Raw genomic sequence first — 20,842 nt, forward strand, 5'->3', positions numbered from 1 at the left:
TTACCAAATGAGGACTCTCCAAAGAAAAAGAAGAAAACCGGCACACGGCTAGCCTTCAAAATTCACACTTTTCTGAATTTTGCAGTGTGGCTCTTCAGCCAAGTAAGGTGTACCCAAATGCATATACCGAGGCTCTGATCTGTGGAATCCCCTGCCTGTCTTTGTTATAATAATAATAATAATTTATTATTTATACCCTGCCCATCTGGCCGGGTTCCCCCAGCCACTCTGGGCGGCTTCCAACAAAACACTAAAATACAGAAATCCATCAAACATTAAAAGCTTCCCTAAACAGGGCTGCCTTGAGATGCCTTCTAAAGGTCTGGTAATTGTTGTTCTCTTTGACCTCTAGTGGGAGGGCATTCCACAGGGTGGGTGCCACTACCGAGAAGGCCCTCTGCCTGGTTCCCTGTAACTTGGCTTCTCGTTTACAGGGCCTTGTTCAAATGCCTCTTTAAAAATGCACTTTTTAAAAGAGGCTTTTACAGCATGATTACTCTTCTCTTTAACCAGCCAGTAATCTATTGCTGTTTTATCAATGTTTCTAATCACGTATTACAGATATTGATTGATTGATTTTATTACACTTGTGTTAGTCGTCACCTTGGTGTATGAAAATGCTGGTTGTAAATATGATAAATAAGTAAATAAATATGTAAATACGAGGCGAAATTGCATACAAACATAGGAGCGCTAAAATGCTGGTGAATTTTCACGGGGACTTTTAAAAAAAATTAAAGAAAATGCAAACTGCTGTGGAGAACAGAACTTAAGATGGGGAAAAGGAGAAACCCAAATGGGCAGGTGTGCTCATCCCTCGTCTTGAAAGCTCCTAGAAATCGGAGCCATGAACACTCGTCAGACTGTCCTAACCCGGGCTGCTCTGTGTATCAAACTGCTTCTCAGATTGAGTCTCATTATTCTGCCTGCAATTTCTCTCAACAAGAGAGCAGGCTCAACGGTGGTGTGTCATGTCAAAAGGTTCCTGCAGACAAGGGGTTGCTTGGTAAAACAAATTAGGTTGGTCCCAGTGAGAGAACTGAGTTCTGCGCACATTGTACAAGCGGAAAGCCAGGGGCAGGAAAACGGACGGTGCCTTTGCTCCTTAACCTTGAACAGGTTTGACAAGGGTGGCCAGACTTCTTGCGGCCCAATTTAGCAGCCATTCTTCTGCACAAGCCCCGCCAAACTGAATGGGAACGTCGTCCTTTCTGGTGGGTTTTTGCCTTTGTCCTTGCAATTCTGTGTGCATGGGAATTTGCACGAACGTTTTCCAGCCTTCATGAATGTGGACGAACCACAGAAAAACACTTGTTGTGCCACAAGGTTTTTCTGTTCCCCTCTCCCATTAGGACAGGCATCCCCCAACTCGGCCCTCCAGATGTTTTGGGACTACAACTCCCACCATCCCTAGCTAACAGGACCAGTGGTCAGGGATGATGGGAGTTGTAGTCCCAAAACATCTGAAGGGCCGAGTTTGGGGGTGCTTACATTAGGGTCATTTGCCCACCAGGCCTATGGGGGAATTCCATTCTCCTCCTCAGCTATGCCCTGAAGATGTAGCAAAAGACTAAATATGTGCTGGAACCTGCCTTGGGCTAACCAGGTCCACAAAGACCACGGTCTTGGGTCATCTTTAACATGCATTCTGCATGTACCCACATCCCTTTCTGCACAGAAGCAGGACCTGGGTCTTTTTTTTGCTGAACGGAAACGGAGATTGTCCTTCATCCTTGAATTTCCTTGGCTGAAAGAAAGAAAGAGAAATCACTTGAGGCCCAGACACACCTTGAGACTGTGAGGGTTAAGGAACCAGTCATCTTGTGGCTGAGTGCTCTTTTACCTTCATCAAACAGGAAATATGCTGCTCTCCCTTTCCTATGCAGAACAATGGAGAGGGCCTGGGCAAGCCCAAGATACTTTGTTGCCTGCAGGGGAATGGCAAATATCATCCCTTCCCAAGTTGAGAAGCACAGTATCCAAGGCTGGCCAAGTTATTTTGGCCTCTGAGACATAGGGGAAAGTGCCCCTCAATATACTGTATATTCCTGCGTATAAGGACTACTTTTTAACCCAGGAAAATCTTCTCAAAAGTCGGGGGTCGTCTTATACGCTGGGTCGTATTTCTTATATGGCGAGTATATCCCAAACCCTATATTTTAACTAGAAAAGTTGGGGGTCGTCTTATACGCCCAGTCATCTTATACGCCGGAATATATACGGGTAATAGTACAGTGGTACCTCGGGTTACAAATGCTTCAGGTTACAAACGCTTCAGGTTACAGACTCTGCTAACCCGGAAGTAGTACCTCAGGTTAAGAACTGTACCTCAGGATGAGAACAGAAATCGTGTGGCGGCAGCGGGAGGCCCCATTCACTAAAGTGGTACCTCAGGTTCAGAACAGTTTCAGGTTAAGAACGGACCTCCGGAACGAATTGAGTTTGTAATCAGAGAAAGTGCCTCAACTGTGATTCCCTCTGCTACCAAAGAATTTGACCTCGGGAGATCCAAAAAAAGAGAAAATTTATTTGTGGTGGGACACCTTCGTAAGTGAGAAAATTTGATTGTGGTGCTGCTTTTTAAATTATAGGAAACTGGTCTAGACAGCCGGTCAACCAGGGGGTTGTCCTCTGTAAAACAGGACACGTCGTCACTTTACCAAAGTATGCAAAGTGCTGTAATTTTTGCACAACTGTGCAAATATGTTTGTAGGGGGGGGAAGTCTTCCTGGCCACAATGTAGAAGCAGTATTTGCTTTTTGTTGGTGGTGTTCCTGATTCTGCTGAAAATGAAAATAAACTTGCAGGGTGAACACGGAGGTGATCACTGCCCCCCCAGAGACTTAGCCAATAGTTTCAAGTACTGGTGGCATTTGAAGGGTGAAGACAGAGCCCTTTGTCACCCAAGTAAATTTTCTTAATTAAGAAGAACACATGCTTGCCTGAACTATCATGCCTTTCTAATAGTTTCCCAGGCTTCTGGATTTAAGAATGCTCAGGCGACATGCGTCAGGATCAGATGTTACATTTATATATTGCACACAGACACAGAAACGTTGGTACAACACTATTTAATTCAAAGGGTTTAGGAAGTGCTGAACAAGGAAATGGCATGAATCAATTCCCAGGCTGTAAAATCTGCCTCCTCTTGCCTCTTTGCCTTCAGGATGAAATCAATGACTCGAGTCTGAAAAGTGTAAGTGATGTAATTCTATTTCAATTGGGAAGGAAAAAGTCGGCAGCCCTCTGCCCAGCGGGGGCTTTTATTTTTTAAAATGCAACTTACAAACCCGTGCAAGGATCATTCTTTACAGTGCATTTCCTCCCCCACCCCACCCCCAATCCAAGAAGAGAAAAGGACATCCTGTTTGCAATAGGTGTGGTAGGTAATTCCAGCTTAACCCAATGTTAATGCTTGGATAAAGAGAGATTTGGTGTTGCTTAGATAAAGAGAGTTGTGTGCCAAGGGAAAAGGAAGATGGATTCCGGGTCTTTTCCCCTCCTCCCCGTTTTTTTGAACCTTGCTGCAACATGCAGATTCTGGGAGTCCTCCAGTGTGCTCATTAAACACCAAATAATGTTATCTGGTCTGGGAAGTCTTTCCCTGTAATTCTTCTGTGCTTCTCTTAATGCTCCATCCTCCACAACAACAAAGGGATCGGTGGTGGAGGGGAATGTTGTACCCGTTGGGGGGGGGGGTAACATAATCACATGGGTCAGATTTTTACACTTTAAAGAAAATGTCTGGGTTTGGGGGGGCTTGGGCTTCTCTGCATGCCATGGCTGCTGCCAGGGCCGGTGCGTCCATGAAGGCAGACTAGGCAGCTGCCTAGAGCACCAGAATTGAGGGGCGCTGCCCGCCTGCCACCCAACGCCCGCTGCCTGCGTCTTTCTGGAGGCTGACTCCTGCAGCCAATCAGAAGCGGTGGGCGCCTCTGGGCGCCGCCCCTTCTCCGAGACACAGCAGGGAGACACGCCCGGCAACGCGCCCACATGTGACGGAGCCCGGCCGGCCCCCGCCTGGTCACAAAAGAGGGCCGCGATCTGCCTGCTCCTCCTTGGTGCCCCCCGTCAGCCGCTCGGCCAGAGTGGCAAGCAGCACTGCTTCTTCCCTGGGCTGCAACGAGCAAGCGACGGCCCTGCATGCCTCTTTCCCTAGCTGGGCTGGCAGTGGCTCAGACTGTTCTTTTTTTTTTTGCTCTTCAAGATATGGCAACCCTAGCATAGCAGGCAACTCCCAGGGGCTCGCCTGGTAAAATATTTGAGGGGGGCGTAGGAAGATAGGGGCAGTGGGCTCCAAGGGGCACCATCATGGGCACCCGCCCAGCCCCTGGAACACATGTCATGCCCCTCCGGGAGGCGCGCCCCGCCCCCCAAAAAAACACGCGCGCCCCGGAACACGTGTCACGTCCCTCCAAGAGGTGTGCCGTGCCCCCGAGAGGTGTGCCACAGCCCTCCGGGAGGCGCACCCCGGAACACGCGCTCTGCCCCTCCGGGAGGCGCACCCCGACCCCAGAGTGGGCCTGGTGCCACCCCCGCCCCCAGTGCCAGAGCATGAAGCTCCGCTACTGGCTGGGCCTCCCCAACGTTGGTGGGCATTGCCATTCTAATGGTGTGTGTGCACTGTGCCATGTGATTTATGTGGGGCTGGGCTTACCTGGTCTCCCCCAATATTTTACTCAAGTTGGCAACCCTGGCACAGAGGATAATTGGTACTAGCTTCTTCATTTCTGATCCTTTACATCCTTTCTTCAAATTTAACTCTGTACAGATAATCAGGAACCAAACAAACCAAAAGTTTACAAAGTGGGAATGTTACAGGGGGTATTTAAGAAAACATTTTTCCCAACTAAAATCTTTAGTATGCCTGGATTGATTTTCGCAAAGTACTTGGTGGATAATTGAGGTATTGAATATAGTATAGATGATGGTTAAGGCAATAAAGGGTGCAGTAGAAAGAAAAAGAAAAACCGCAGTGAGGTAGACGGAAGATCCTGAAGACATATGGTGTTGAAACTTTTTTATTGACTATGGGTTTATTCATGATCTCTTTTTTTTAATGTATATTGTGTATCTTGTGTTGTTTGGAAGATGAATGCAATACTTGTTGTTGTTTAGTCGTTTAGTCGTGTCCGACTCTTCGTGACCCCATGGACCATAGCACGCCAGGCACTCCTGTCTTGCACTGCCTCCCGCAGTTTGGTCAAACTCATGTTCGTAGCTTCGAGAACACTGTCCAACCATCTTGTCCTCTGTCGTCCCCTTCTCCTTGTGCCCTCAATCTTTCCCAACATCAGGGTCTTTTCCAAGGATTCTTCTCTTCTCATGAGGTGGCCAAAGTATTGGAGCCTCAGCTTCAGGATCTGTCCTTCCAGTGAGCACTCAGGTCTGATTTCCTTCAGGACGGATAGGTTTGATCTTCTTGCAGTCCATGGGACTCTCAAGAGTCTCCTCCAGCACCAGAATTCAAAAGCATCAATTCTTCGGTGATCAGCCTTCTTTATGGTCCAGCTCTCACTTCCATACATCACTACTGGGAAAACCATAGCTTTAACTATACGGACCTTTGTAGGCAAGGTGATGTCTCTGCAATACTTGTAATTAATAGTAATAATAATAAATAACTCTGTACACACCTGAGCGAGAAACATTCTCCTTTTTTTTTTTTTTGGTCTTTCTAAATTACTGAAAGAGGAGATTCTCAAAATCCAAGTATTTCCTAGGGAATAGTGCAAATCCTGTTTTAAAGGTCTCACCTCTATGATGCCAGTCCTGGATTTTACCAGTCTGTGTTGTTGGCTCTCTTGCTTAAGGATCTCACCTCTTTGATTCGTAGTTCTAGCAATACTGTATAGGCACAACAATCAGGGGTTAGGAGCTCCCTTTTCTTAGAACTGTGCCTTTCTTTAAAGAAAAAATAAATAAATTCACCACCCACCCATCTGGCACTGCTAAGGTTTGCTGAATGTTTAAAGAATATCATGAGACTTCCTTATTTACTGTGGCTTTGTGAGTTTGTTCTTCTTGTCTATAATCTGCACGTTGATGGATAGGGGCTAATTTTAAGAGTCAGCAAATACCTAGCTCTGAACTTGCAGGGCTCAGTTCTAGAACAGGCTGCAACTTCCATCACCCCTGATGTTCGGATGTGCTGGAGGGCACCACACCGGCTGTCCTGGGCTTAAGCAGTGAAGCTGGTGCCATTGAGCATGTTGAGAGGGCATTGAGAATGGTTGGGTTGTTGGCAAGCTTGAGTCCTGCCACCTCTCTTGAAAAACTAAGCGGTTGATCCTGGGCTAAGGGGCTGCGTTACTTCCCCAGCGACTCGTGCTTCCATGGGTAGGAGCATTTAGGGGGGGCTGCACATTCCCCATCTGGCTTCAGTATGAATGGCCTTCAACCCCAAGGCCAGTTTCTGAGAGTGACAAGGGCCCCAGTATCCCCAGAGGGCCCACTGTAGTGGCATAGCATGGGGGGCACAGAGGCAGTTGCCTGGGGCACAAAATTTCAACACCCGGTGCTGCCTCAATACAGCTGTGTGCTTCCATCGTACTTCCTGTGAACCAGGAAGTGACCTCTCCAGACAACAGAATGCTTCCTCTTTTCTTACCTCTGTGGCTGCAATCTCCTGAGTGATGCGGACATAATTAGGCAGTTGAATGTGCATATGTATCCCATCCGTTTCCTTCCCACCCTGCCCTCCACACAGCCCCGGGCGCTGGAAACCCATGCTACGCCACTGGCCCAACATCTGCATATCTGCCACTATCACTGAGAATTCTCCCTCTGCATGTCTTGTCTCCAGTGCCTTGCCCAGTGGGATACTCCCTCCCCAAATCTTAAATCCAACAGCAATGCTTGTTGAAACTAAATAATGTGCTTTGTACAGAGCTCGCCCGCTAGTCTGTAGGGTCTGTCTACTTTGGCTGGCAGCACCTTTTCCCAGCCCTCCAACCCAAGGTCTTTTCCATGAGAGGTTTGGGGGGTCAAACCTGGAGCCATCATAGTGCAGAGCATGTGCCCCATCACCGAGCTGCAGGCTTGGAACTGGGCATGTGTAGGCTGGTTAAGTTCCTAGGTGCCATACACCCTGTGTTAAGTGGCTCTGAGATTTAGAAAGAAATAATGGGATATCATTCAAGCTCTACTGGCTTGGTGCATGGTAAGTGCAGGCTTGCTGATCAGAAGGTCGGCGGTTCGAATCCCTGTGACGGGGTGAGCTCCCGTTGCTTGGTCCCAGCTCCTGCCCACCTAGCAGTTCGAAAGCACATCAAAATGCAAGTAGATAAATAGGAACCGCTACAGCGGAAAGGTAAACGGCGTTTCCATGTGCTGCTCTGGTTTGCCAGAAGCGGCTTTGTCATGCTGGCCACATGACCTGGAAGCTGTACGCTGGCTCCCTCGGCCAATAATGCGAGATGAGCGCGCAACCCCAGAGTCGGTCACGACTGGACCTAATGGTCAGGGGTCCCTTTACCTTTACCTTTACCTTTATGGTGTCAATCCTCTCCAGTTCTGGTGGGCATCCTAGGTGGTGGAATATGAAAGGCTGAACTCCTGTAAATTAAATGCCAGCATTTCCAGCAGGCTGTCCCATCAGCCCTGCCTCATCTGTATGTAAATGAAAAACAATGAATTCTGAGCTTGAGGGACGCATGTTCTGGGTTGTCTCTCCTCTGCCTCTTTTCACCCAGATCTATCCTCCGCCTGCAGCCTGATCCTGTGTCCGTTTTTACGCAGAAGAAGGCCTACTAGATTGAACAGGACTTTGCCCCCAATAAAGTGTGTGCAGGACTGCAGTCTCAGGAAATGAAAGTCGTAAGAGGAAACCCCAGGAGCGGTGAAGTCTGTCAGATACAGTGCTGTGATGCCAAAAAGTCACAACTATAGAAACACATTGTTGCTATACAGCTATGTAGAAATCCTAGATTCTTTCAGGGGCATTTAAAAGTCACACACACAGAGAGAGAGAGTTTCCATGGCTTTGTTACAAGAAATAGGCACATTGGTTTATCTGTCTGCAGGTTAACTGTCTGAAGGCATCGGTAATACAGTGGTGCCTAGCTTAATGAATGCCCTGCTTAACGAAATTTCCGCTTAACGAAAGGATTTTTCGAGCAGAGGTTGCCTCGCTAGACGAATTCGTTTTATGAAAAATTCGTCTAGCGAATCGCGGTTTCCCATAGGAATGCATTGAAATTCAATTAATGCGTTCCTATGGGCAAAAGAAAATTCAAAAAAATTCAATGCATTCCTATGGGATTCGCTAGACGAATTTTTCATTATAAGAAAAGACCCGTGGAACTAATTAAATTCGTCTAGCGAGGCACCACTGGGCTGTAGCTCGCTCCCTCCTCCTTCAATTACTCCTCAATTTAAGCAAGGGTGCCTTAGTTTACTAAACCAGAATTCGTGGCTTAGAGTTGCTTGCAAATGTGGGCACCGCTTATTAACACAGTACAGACATACCTTGGAAGTCGAACGGAATCTGTTCCGGAAGTCTGTTCGACTTCTGAAAAGTTCGGAAACCAAGGCACGGCTTGCGATTGGTTCTCGATTGACTCCCAAGGCGTTCGGGAGCACAGGTATGACTGTATACATTTTAAAAAAAGTTTCTATTAGAGGAAAATGGAAAGGGATGCTATCAAAAATTATTGTAAAATTGTCGGTGATCAATAAATGCAAAAGCTATGATGTTTAGGTAGCTTTCCACAGGAGTTCCAAACTAGAGCTAAGCTCCCATGAATGTCCCTGGCTTGCAAGCAATATCAACATATTCTACAACTCTGGGCCAACACTAGGGTTCACCTGCAATAGAGTGTGCTTGTGTGTACAAATAGAGCACTGTTACACAGGGGCTGGTGATACTGTTCCTGAATGCTAGTGCTTTCATCTGCTTAAGTACCAGGCACAGGAATGGTTTGTCGTGCATGTACGTCCCTGACTTTGGCCCAAAGCGCTGGATGGTCTTTCCAGCTTCTTGGGACTCAGCTACATTAATCAAAAAACAGCGCTTAGAATGCATTATAAACATGCTTTTTAAAAATAATATTTTTTTATTAAGTTTACATTTATATCATTATCACATTCCATTAGTTTATTTCATCACCAAAAACATTGCTCAGTTTGAGCTTCGACTTCCCTCCATCCCACTTTCTGGCTTTCCTAAATATTCACTTAAATCTTAGCATTTCCATAACAACCTATTTACCTTCTTTCCTACCTTAATAACATTTTCCTTGTTAATTATAAACCAGTTCCACATATTAACATTACAAAATATTTTAACTCAAACCTACAAGCATTTTCAAATGTGTACAATGTGTACAATAGATTATATAAATTTACTCCTTTTGGAACGACTCATCATGCAACACTAGATGGCTCTGGAGAGCAAAAAAAATTCTCTGTGATTTTACATAGCATTTCCCCCCCCCTTTTGTTATAACCATTTAATTTATGACTTATTTATAGCGTTTCCCCCCCTGTGTGTAGATCCACCCCTGATCTGCAGCCTCCTCTCCACTGCTGTAGGTTAGGTCTTTGTCAATGCAAGTCTTCTGCTAGTTATTAAGTGCTTGTGGGTCTGGCTCATCTTGACCGCGGGAGCCTGCCAGCCAGGTAGTGGCCTTCCGCCCTCCAGCCTTTTCCCTTTCCTCTTACCTTTTTCTTTTATTTGATTTACTATTTTGAACTGGGTGGGTCAGTGGCTGTGAAGAGCTGATGCCAGGGAACAATGTGGTGCAAAATAAATAATGAAGCTAATCATGGGTTGCCAACATGGTGCCTGTGGGCACACATACGCCCTCCAGGACCTTCCCTGGTGCCCAGAGGGTCCCATCCCCTTTCTCCTTCCTCTGCTGAAAGAAGCCTTACTTAACCATTAGTAGACTTTTTTCTAGCCTAATTCCATGAGGGAGGTGATTACCAAGGGTGGGGTTGCAGTTGGATAGTGGCAAGTTGCAGTGCACATCTGGTGCCCACAACAGTTTCTCTGGTTTGCACATGTGCCCACAAATCCAACACATGTGGTGCCCCCTGCAATATCTCCTCTTCTTTTTCTCCCCTTTGCTTAGGTAGGGTCTGGGGTGGGACACAAAGTCATTGCCCCGTGGTTGATGAGCATCCTTGTGTGTTTCTCAGGTTTGCAAGAAGATGGTGAGACTCCACAGGTCAGCCGGGGCCTTGGAGAGCTTGTGCCTTTGACGGAGGGAAGACCACTCTCTGTGCCATGGCCCACCTGCTGCGGCTGCTCCGGAGGCACAACGGCCCACTAAAGCTGGCTTTGGTGGGCGTCGTCTTTGTCATCTTCCTCTTCATCATGCAGAGAGATGTGAGCAGCAGGGATCAAAGGGAGGAGCCCTGGCTAAAGAACATTGTGGACAGGAAGGATCAGATGATCGACATCATGATGGGGGCGGTCAACAATATCCGGGACTCAATGCCCAAGCTGCAGATCCGGGCTCCGGTTCAGCAGGAGGCCCTCGAGCAAGACAGCAAGTCCTGCCTGCCCGGCTACTACACGCCTGCAGAACTGAAGCCCTTAATGGAGCGCCCTCCGCAGGACCCCAACAGCCCGGGGGCTGATGGCAAAGCTTTCAAGAAGGACCAGTGGACGCAAGAAGAGACGAAGGAGAAAGAGCGGGGCTACGAGAAGCACTGCTTCAATGCCTACGCCAGTGACCGGATTTCCCTCCAGAGGGCTCTGGGACCAGACACTAGGCCTCCTGAGTAAGAACTTCATCTTTGTCCACTCAATATAGAACAGGCATAGGCAAACTCTGGCCCTCCAGGTGTTTTGAGACTACAATTCCCATCATCCCTGACCACTGGTCCTGTTAGCTAGGGATGATGGGAATTGTAGTTTCAAAACATCTGGAGGGCCAAAGTTTGCCTATGCCTGATATGATAATAATAATAATAATAATAATAATAATAATAATAATAATAATACAGTAATAATAATTTATTATTTATACCCCACCCATCTGGCTGGGTTTACCCAGGCACTCTGGGCGGCTCCCAACAGAATATTAAAAGCATAGTAAAACATCAAATATTAAAAACTTCCCTAAATAGGTTTGCCTTCAGATGTCTTCTAAAAGTCAGATAGTTGTTTATTCCCTTGACATCTGATGGGAGGGTGTTCCACAGGGCAGGTGCCACTGCCAAGAAGTCCTTCAGCCTGGTTCCCTGTAACCTCACATCTCAGAGGGAGGGAACCACCAGAAGGCCCTCGGAGTCCAGGCTGAACAATGGGGGTGGAGACGATCCTTCAAGTATATGGGGCCGAGGCCGTTTAGGGCTTTAAAGGTCAGCACCAACACTTTGAATTGTGCCCGGAAATGTACTGGGAGCCGATGAAGGTCTTTCAAGACCAGTGTTATGTGGTCTCGGCGGCCGCTCCCAGTCACCAGTCTAGCTGCCGCATTCTGGATTAATTGCAGTTTCCGGGTCACCTTCAAAGGTAGCCCCACATAGAGCGCATTGCAGTACCGTAGTCCAAGTGGGAGATAACCAGAGCATGCACGACTCTGGCGAGGCAGTCTGCAGGCAGGTAGCGTTGGGTGGATGGATACAGGCAGCCCTTAACTAAGAGGGTAACTGAACATTATGGACATAAGGTCTCATGGAGAGCCAGCCGTATTCAGTGGGGGTAGGGAGCCTTTGTCAGCTTGAGGGCCACTTTCCCTTCTATGCAACTTTCCAAGGGCCACATGCCAAGGAAGAGCAAAAGGGGGAGGAGCAATATTTTACCTGTGAGCAATAGACTAGTTCCTACACAAACTCTATTCTCCACCCAGGCAAGCAAGAGGAATTACAGTGGTACCTCGGTTTAAGTACACAATTGGTTCCGGAAGTCTGTACTTAACCTGAAGCGTACTTAACCTGAAGCGAACTTTCCCATTGAAAGTAATGGAAAGTGGATTAATCCATTCTAGATGGGTCCGCGGCGTACTTAAACTGAAAGTACTCAAACCAAAGCGTACTTAAACCGAGGTATGACTGTATTAGTGTTCGCAATCCAGTCAGGCAAAAACACTTGAGGCTCCAAAGCAAGACCAGTGCAGGGTTTAGCCTAGGGAGAGTTAAAAGTCCAGCAGACTTTGCATCTCTGGAAGTTGCTTGGGCTGAACGATGTTGCCTTGAAGTTACCTGGAAATTCACAAGATTATTGGGGACTCAAATATTAGTCCCCTGTGTCCAAATTTATCCTCTGGCCTCTTAAAGGCCATCCAACTTGGTATACTTGATAAATGTCATGTAACAGAAGTTGTCTCATCCTTGCAAATGTGTAACCAGGTGCAGAATTTACACTGGCAGAGCTTGAAGAGTGTTAAATTGGTCTTGGGGCAATTGTGAGTAGTGTTAGGAAATCATTTCAATATTTGATATACAGTGGTGCCTCGCTAGACGAATTTAATTCGTTCCACGGGTCTTTTCTTATAACGAAAAATTCGTCTAGCAAATCCCATAGGAATGCATTGAATTTTTTTTTTTGCCCATAGGAACGCATTAATTGAATTTCAATGCATTCCTATGGGAAACTGCGATTCGCTAGATGAATTTTTCGTAAAACGAATTCATCTAGCGAGGCAACCTCCGCTAGAAAAAAACCTTTCATTAAGCAGGGCATTCGTTAAGCGAGGCACCACTGTAACAGTTGTTACAAGACTTCATTTCTGAGCTGGCATGCAGTGGCATCTAGCATGTGATTGTGATGGCATAATTGATTGTGGTACATTTAAATAATAATAATAAGGTATTTCCCCTTCATGGATCAATGCCTTGTCGTGGCGAAGGGGCTTGAATAACTCAGAGAAGCTATGAGCTATGCCATGCAGGGCCACCCAAGATGGACAGGTCATAGTGGAGAGTTTTGACTAAACATGATCCACCTGGAGAAGGAACTGGCAAGCCACTCCAGTATCCCTGCCAAGAAAACTCCATGGACAAAGACAACAGGCATATAAAAGTTATGACGCTGGAAGATGAGCCCCTCAGGTCGGAAGGCGTCCAACATGCTACTGAGGAAGAGCGGAGGACAAGTACAAGTAGATTCAGAGCTGATGAAGCGGCTGGGCCAAAGCCGAAAGGACGCTCAGTTGCGGATATGCCTGGAAGCGAAAGGAAAGTCCGATGCTGTAAAGAAAAATATTGCATAGGAACCTGGAATGTAAGAACCATGAGTGGAGGTAAGCTGGATGTGGTCAAAAATGAGATGACAAGAATAAATATAGACATCCTGGGCATCAGTGAACTAAAATGGAAGGGAATGGGCGAATTCAGTTCGGGTGACTATCGTATCTACTACTGTGGGCAAGAATCCCGTAGTAGAAATGGAGTGGCCCTCATAGTCAACAAAAGAGTGGCAAAAGCTGTAATGGGATGCAATCTCAAAAATGACAGAATGATCTCGATACGAATCCAAGGCAGACCTTTTAACATCACAGTAATCCAAGTTTATGCACCAACTACCGGTGCTGAAGAAAGTGAAATTGACCAATTCTATGAAGACCTACAACACCTTCTAGAAATGACACCAAAGAAGGATGTTCTTCTCATTACAGGGGATTGGAATGCTAAAGTAGGGAATCAAGAGATAAAAGGAACAACTGGCAAGTTTGGCCTTGGAGTTCAAAATGAAGCAGGGCAAAGGCTAATAGAGTTCTGTCAAGAGAACAAGCTGGTCATCACAAACACTCTCTTCCAACAACACAAGAGACGACTCTACACATGGATATCACCAAATGGGCAGCATCGAAATCAGATTGATTATATTCTCTGCAGCCAAAGATGGAGAAGCTCTATACAATCAGCAAAAACAAGACCTGGAGCTGACTGTAACTCAGATCATCAGCTTCTTATAGCAAAATTCCAGCTTAAACTGAAGAAAGTAGGAAAAACCACTGGGCCAGTAAGATACAATCTGAATCAAATCCCTTATGAATACACAGTGGAAGTGAGGAACAGGTTTAAGGATTTAGATTTGGTGGACAGAGTGCCTGAAGAACTATGGATGGAGGCTCGTAACATTATACAGGAGGCAGCAACGAAAACCATCCCAAGGAAAAGGAAATGCAAGAAAGCAAAATGGCTGTCCAACGAGGCCTTACAAATAGCGGAGGAGAGGAGGCAAGCAAAATGCAACGGAGATAGGGAAAGATACAGGAAACTGAATGCAGATTTCCAAAAAACAGCAAGGAGAGACAAGAGGGTCTTCTTAAATGAGCAATGCAAAGAAATAGAGGAAAACAATAGAATGGGGAAAACCAGAGATCTGTTCAAGAAAATTGGAGATATGAAAGGAACATTTCGTACAAAGATTACCATAATCAAGGACAAAAGTGGTAAGGACCTAACAGAAGCAGAAGACATCAAGAAGAGGTGGCAAGAATACACAGAGGAATTATACCAGAAAGACATGGAGGTTTCGTACACCTCAGGTAGTGTGGTTGCTGACCTTGAGCCAGACATCTTGGAGAGTGAAGTCAAATGGGCCTTAGAAAGCACTGCTAATAACAAGGCCAGTGGAAGTGATGATATTCCAGCTGAACTATTTAAAATTTTAAAAGATGATGCTGTTAAGGTGCTACACCCAATATGCCAGCAAGTTTGGAAAACTCAGCAATGGCCAGAGGATTGGAGAAGATCAGTCTACATCCCAATTCCAAAGAAGGGCAGTGCCAAAGAATGCTCCAACTACCGCACAATTGCGCTCATTTCACACGCTAGTAAGGTTATGCTTAAAATTCTACAAGGCAGGCTTAGGCAGTATGTGGACCGAGAACTCCCAGAAGTGCAAGCTGGATTTCAAAAGGGCAGAGGAACCAGAGACCAAATAGCAAACATGCGCTGGATTATGGAGAAAGCTAGAGAGTTCCAGAAAAACGTCTACTTCTGCTTCATTGACTATGCAAAAGCCTTTGACTGTGTCGACCACAGCAAACTATGGCAAGTTCTTAAAGAAATGGGAGTGCCTAATCACCTCATCTGTCTCCTGAGAAATCTCTATGTGGGACAAGAAGCTACAGTTAGAACTGGATATGGAACAACTGAGTGGTTCAAAATTGGGAAAGGAGTACGACAAGGTTGTATATTGTCTCCCTGCTTATTTAACTTATATGCAGAATTCATCATGCGAAAGGCTGGACTAGATGAATCCCAAGCCGGAATTAAGATTGCCGGAAGAAATATCAACAACCTCAGATATGCAGATGACACAACCTTGATGGCAGAAAGCGAGGAGGAATTAAAGAACCTTTTAATGAGGGTGAAAGAGGAGAGCGCAAATTATGGTCTGAAGCTCAACATCAAAAAAACCAAGATCATGGCCACTGGTCCCATCACCTCCTGGCAAATAGAAGGGGAAGAAATGGAGGCAGTGAGAGATTTTACCTTCTTGGGCTCCTTGATCACTGCAGATGGTGACAGCAGTCACGAAATTAAAAGACGCCTGCTTCTTGGGAGAAAAGCAATGACAAACCTAGACAGCATCATAAAAAGCAGAGACATCACCTTGCCGACAAAGGTCCGTATAGTTAAAGCTATGGTTTTCCCAGTAGTGATGTATGGAAGTGAGAGCTGGACCATAAAGAAGGCTGATCACCGAAGAATTGATGCTTTTGAATTATGGTGCTGGAGGAGACTCTTGAGAGTCCCATGGACTGCTAGAAGATCAAACCTATCCATTCTTAAAGAAATCAGCCCTGAGTGCTCCCTGGAAGGACAGATCGTGAAGCTGAGGCTCCAATACTTTGGCCACCTCATGAGAAGAGAAGAATCCTTGGAAAAGACCCTGATGTTGGGAAAGATTGAGGGCACTAGGAGAAGAGGACGTCAGAGGACAAGATGGTTGGACAGTGTTCTCGAAGCTACCAACATGAGTTTGACCAAACTGCGGGAGGCAGTGGAAGACAGGAGTGCCTGGCGTGCTATGGTCCATGGGGTCACGAAGAGTCGGACACGACTAAACGACTAAACAACAACAATAAGGTATTTATAGGCCATCTTTTAGGGCAAGGACTCCAACAAGGTCAATAAAATGCAGTAGGCAAAATCAAAATGGCAAACACCATAAACACGTAAGATCAAGATATCTTTAAAAACAATAAAATATATAGCCACTAGAATGACCATGGCAGCAAAGATGACATCAGACAAGCTTAATACCATTAAAACCAGCTGGACGTGTAGCTTGCTTACTTCAGAGAGCACTTTCCACATTGTCTTCTTTGCCAGAGAATTCTTACATGCACCCTATGGGAACTTTGCAAATTTGCCGTGTATGGATACCATGTTGTTTTCAGGGCAGTCTCGAGCAGGTCGGGCGCCCTGGCGCTGAGGGGCGGAGATCACTCCGGCGCCCCCGCCCCCGCAACGTGCAGCATGGCTTCCGCGCGGCTTCGTCACGCAGCGCCCCACCTACCGGCCCAGCGCCCTGGCACCCCACAACACCCGGACTCTACCTAGAGCCGGCCCTGGTTGTTTTGCTTCATCTTCACCCATTGTGAACGAATAATGTGCTCTGTAACACACCCAATGTTGCCCTTTATCTGCATGTTGCAGGAAAAGATCCATTGCTATAGGGAAAGTATATTCCATGAAGATTGTCTCCTGTTGATGATCTTTGCATTGAGAATCTCCAAGGATCCAGGGTTCCTTAGCACAGCCTTTGACAGCCAGGTGACCTCTGCCTGTCGTGGACTACAGCTCCCATCTTCCTTGACCTTTGGCCATGCTGGCTGGGGCTGATGGGAGCTGCAGTCTAAAGTGTGCATCAGGTTGGCAAAGGTTGCCTTGAAGATCATTCATTGGCATATTTTGAAGAAAGTGGGAGGAATTCAACATCACACTATTATGATAATTTCTGCTCGCCTGACAGGATGATCTCGCCTATGCTCTCCCTGTGTGCTGTTCTGGGGTTCCTCCTGACACCCCCCCAGCCTATTGGGGAGGAGGAGAGGGTAGAAAGCCCCATTGCACTAGATAGAGTCCTTGCGCTGGCTCCCACTAGCACAACCATTTTGTGGAATTTGGGTCAATATGTAATTAAGTAGTATAAAAACATCAGTACAGTATAATAGCTGGAACATTGAACTAGGACCAGTGGTAGATGTGGATTTAAACCCCCATTCAGCCATAAAGTTCACTGGGTGACGTTGAGCCAGTCACACACTTTCTTAGGGTGGAAGGGGCTACAACGAAGAACATTGCTTCCAGCTCCTTGGAATACAAGTTGTTTGCATCATCATCATCATCATTATTATTAGGGTTTTGTTTTTGAAGCGTATCAAAACAACTAAGAGATTCCAGCATGTCTGAAGCTTTCCAATTGTGAGGATATTATTTTTTAACGTCTCGTTGAAATTGTGAATGTGGAGTTGAAAATTCTCATTTAGAAGTTGTTTGGTTGGGGTTTGGGGGTTTCTGTGCTAAGTTTTAAGTATTTTGGGTCTTGTTTGTTTGTTTGTTTGTTGTGCTGAGCTTTAAGTATTTTGCAAATATTCATTTTGGCTCTAATTACAAGACCATTCAAAATTTGTAAACTGTGGTGAACTGGTGACCACCTGGCAATATTGGCTGAACTGTCCTGGTGAAAATAAACTCTGTAGCTGCTACTTTGGGCCATTTGGAGGTCTGGGGGAGGGGGGTGCTATCAAGAAAGTCTCCCCATTCCAGCTGCCTGCACAGATTCCTGGGCACTATCTACTGAAGAAGTGGCAATTGGCAGGCAGCTGGGGCAGGAGGTGGATTTCCCCCTGCCAAAATCCCCTCTCCTAAGAGCTGGTTCTCATCCGTGGTGAAGAAAAAGGCCCGAGGTGCGTTTCTCACTTTTTAATTATCCACGGCTACTCCTCCTTCTCCTGCTTTCCCCTACCTTCTACGCCCCACTAGCGTCCCATTTATCAAGCAGCAAGCATTTACAATTGCAACCCTCTCTTCTCCCCCCCCCACCAGCCCAAGTTCAAAAACTTTCTTATCCCATCCGTTGCCCGCCCTTGGTTTTGTTCCATTTCTTCCCACTTCTAACAGTGTCGGCGCCCCCTTCCATTTCTTCTTCGTCTTCACTTTGCTTGCCAAGTGGAACAGACACGGCTTACAGTGCAGCAGGGGGGCGAGGAAGGAGTCAAACGTGACGCTTGTTCCTTCTCCTCCCCTCCCTGTGGTCTGAGGCCACTGCTGCTTCTCATAGAGGGGAGATAAGTCAGTCAAGGCCTTGCGGTGGGTGGGAAGAAGGGAGCCAACAAAGGCGACCCGAATAATGGCTCAAAAAAAAAACTAGGCTGAAGGGGGAGCGATTGCAGACAGTCTCTCTCCTTACCTCCCGCCCTCCCAGAGACCGATTATTTCTGCCTAGCAGGTGTAGATGTCACAATGGAAGAATGCGCTGTTCTAGGCAGGGAGTTGCAAGAATGTTATTCAGTCAACCAAAGAGGCATAAACCAATTTAAATTAAAGTGCAAAGCCCTCCCAGAACCAAAACCATAAATCGGGAGAGCTGGGGAAATTGGCTCAGATGGAGGGAGCCCATGAATGAAACTTTTATTGTTGAGCACTTGGGGGGGGGGCAGGGGGAGAGGCAGAAGAAAAAACTTGATCTACCATGTGGAACGTATTCCTCCTTTTGATGTGGACCAGAGGTATGCAGCATTTAAGGGACTCGTCTGCCTTCCTGCTGGAAAATTCAGAGAGAAGAGTATGGCCATTGAAACCGAAAGAGATTGGTGGGAAGGGGAGCAAGTTGTAGAAATTATTTGAAGCCTTGGACTCTTTTTTTAAAAAACTCATGTTTTCACCAAGAGAAGGGATGCAGGTGGCACTGTGGTCTAAACCACAGAGCCTAGGGCTTGCCGATCAGAAGGTTGGCAGTTTGAATCCCCGTGATGGGGTGAGCTCCTGTTGCTCAGTCCCAGCTCCTGCCCACCTAGCAGTTTGAAAGCACGTCAGGTGCAAATAGATAAATAGGTACCGCTCCGGCGGGAAGATAAACAGTGTTTCCGTGTGCTGCTCTGGTTCACCAGAAGCGGCTTTGTCATGCTGGCCACATGACCCGGAAGCTGTCTGCGGACCAACGCTGGCTCCCTCGGCCTATAAAGCGAATGAGTACCGCAACCCCAGAGTCGTCCGTGACTGGACCTAACGATCAGGGGTACCTTTACCTTTCACCAAGAACTGTTTCGTGTTGCATGTCCTGGAATGTTACATATAGAATCATAGAATCGTAGAATTGGAAGGTACTCCAAGGGTCATCTAGTCCTACCCCCTGCAATGCAGGAATTTCAACTAAAACATCCATGATAGATGGCCATCCATCGCATGCCAGAGAGGGCACTCAGAGCCTTCAATGTGGGCACGCACGCCGTCGCCTCAGCAGAGCCGTAGTTTCTGTGCTGGGGGGGAGGGGGAGAGGAGAGGGGAGGGGGGCTCTTGCGTGCCGTACAAAGTCTGATGCGCCAGGGCCTCCCGCCAGTCTGTTTTTCCTACTCGGGAGTAAGCCGCCTTGAGTTCAGCAGGGCTTAACTCCCAGGTTAGTAAGCATATAAAGACGGCAACCTAAGAAGGGGCTGACATGTTCGCTGGGCTTTCCCGCGGAAGCCAACAGAGAAATTCATTCTGTGGAGGCTGCGATCAAACAGGAGCCAAAGAAATGGATAATAATAATAATAATGGTGATGATAGTAATGATAAAGTATTATTATTATTATTATTATTATTATTATTATTATTATTATTACCCCATTATTTATTTGTTTGTTTGTTTTTATTTGTACGTGTACAAATCTCACTGGAGGGTGGCTCTTACTACAGCCCTCTAGTGTACACTAGTGGCCAAAATTGTAGAACCTTCTAGGGAAAATGTATTTCCGAGGTTTTATGGCTCATAACACCACTTCGTTTTAAGCAATACCAGTGCTTTTTTTTCTGTGGGAACACAGGTGGACGCATACCCCTAAACATTTTGTGAATTTAACGGGAGAAGAAATTCGCTGCATTTATTTTCCCCGATTTGAACTGTATTTATTTTCCCTCTGGTGATTTTCTTGAGTCAAAATGAGAGTACCCCTAAACATTATTTTAGGAAAGAAAAAAAGCACTAAGTTATACCATAAAATTATATATCAATGGAAAGATAATTTAATGAAGAATGTAATGCAATAACTTTTATGAAGGATTATTTATTACAACAGCAGTCATAAAGAAGAAAGGTGAAATACACAGAACAAATGAGATATACAGGTTAAATTGCCATGTTGGCACTTTGCGATAAATAAGTGGGATTTGAGTTGCAGTTTGGGCACTCGGTCTCTAAAAGGTTCGCCATCACTGTGCTAGCATTGGGAGGGGAGTACTCAGTGGCAGTACACATGACTCTGGTCTATTCTGTAGGGGGGATAGCCTAATAATAATGATGATGATGATTATCATCATCATCATCATCATCATCATAGAATCATAGAGTTGGAAGAGACCACAAGGGCCATCCAGTCCAACCCCCTGCTAAGCAGGAAACACCATCAAAGCATTTTATAAAATAAATAAATATTCCCTAGCCATTCTGGGCGGCTTCCAACAAAAGATTAAAATACAATAAACTATTAAACATTAAAAGCTTCCCTAAACAGGGCTGCCTTCAGATGTCTTCTAAAAGTCTGGTAGTTGTTTTTGACATCTGGTGGGAGGCGCGTTCCACAGGGCCACTACCGAGAAGGCCATCACAGCGAGGGATGTCTGGGTTGAACAATGGGGGTAGAGACGCTCCTTCAGGTATACTGGACCGAGGCCGTTTAGGGCTTTAAATGTTAGCACCAACACTTTGAATTGTGCTCGGAAACGTACT

General features: G+C 46.2%; 1 protein-coding gene across 2 annotated transcripts in view; it reads left to right on the forward strand.

Moving 5' to 3' along the window:
- GALNT6 (polypeptide N-acetylgalactosaminyltransferase 6) overlaps positions 1–20,842 on the forward strand; it is a 67,114-nt gene that overhangs the window by 18,260 nt on the left and 28,012 nt on the right. For both annotated transcript variants that reach the window (XM_060272106.2, XM_088661241.1), the window contains exon 2: positions 10,144–10,731. In XM_060272106.2, coding sequence (XP_060128089.2) covers positions 10,232–10,731 — 500 coding nt within the window. In that variant the 5' untranslated portion in view covers positions 10,144–10,231. The remainder of the gene's footprint in view (positions 1–10,143; positions 10,732–20,842) is intronic.

The sequence above is a fragment of the Zootoca vivipara genome, chromosome 2 (assembly GCF_965207765.1).
Source record: "Zootoca vivipara chromosome 2, rZooViv2.hap1.1, whole genome shotgun sequence".
NCBI classification, from domain to species: domain Eukaryota; kingdom Metazoa; phylum Chordata; class Lepidosauria; order Squamata; family Lacertidae; genus Zootoca; species Zootoca vivipara.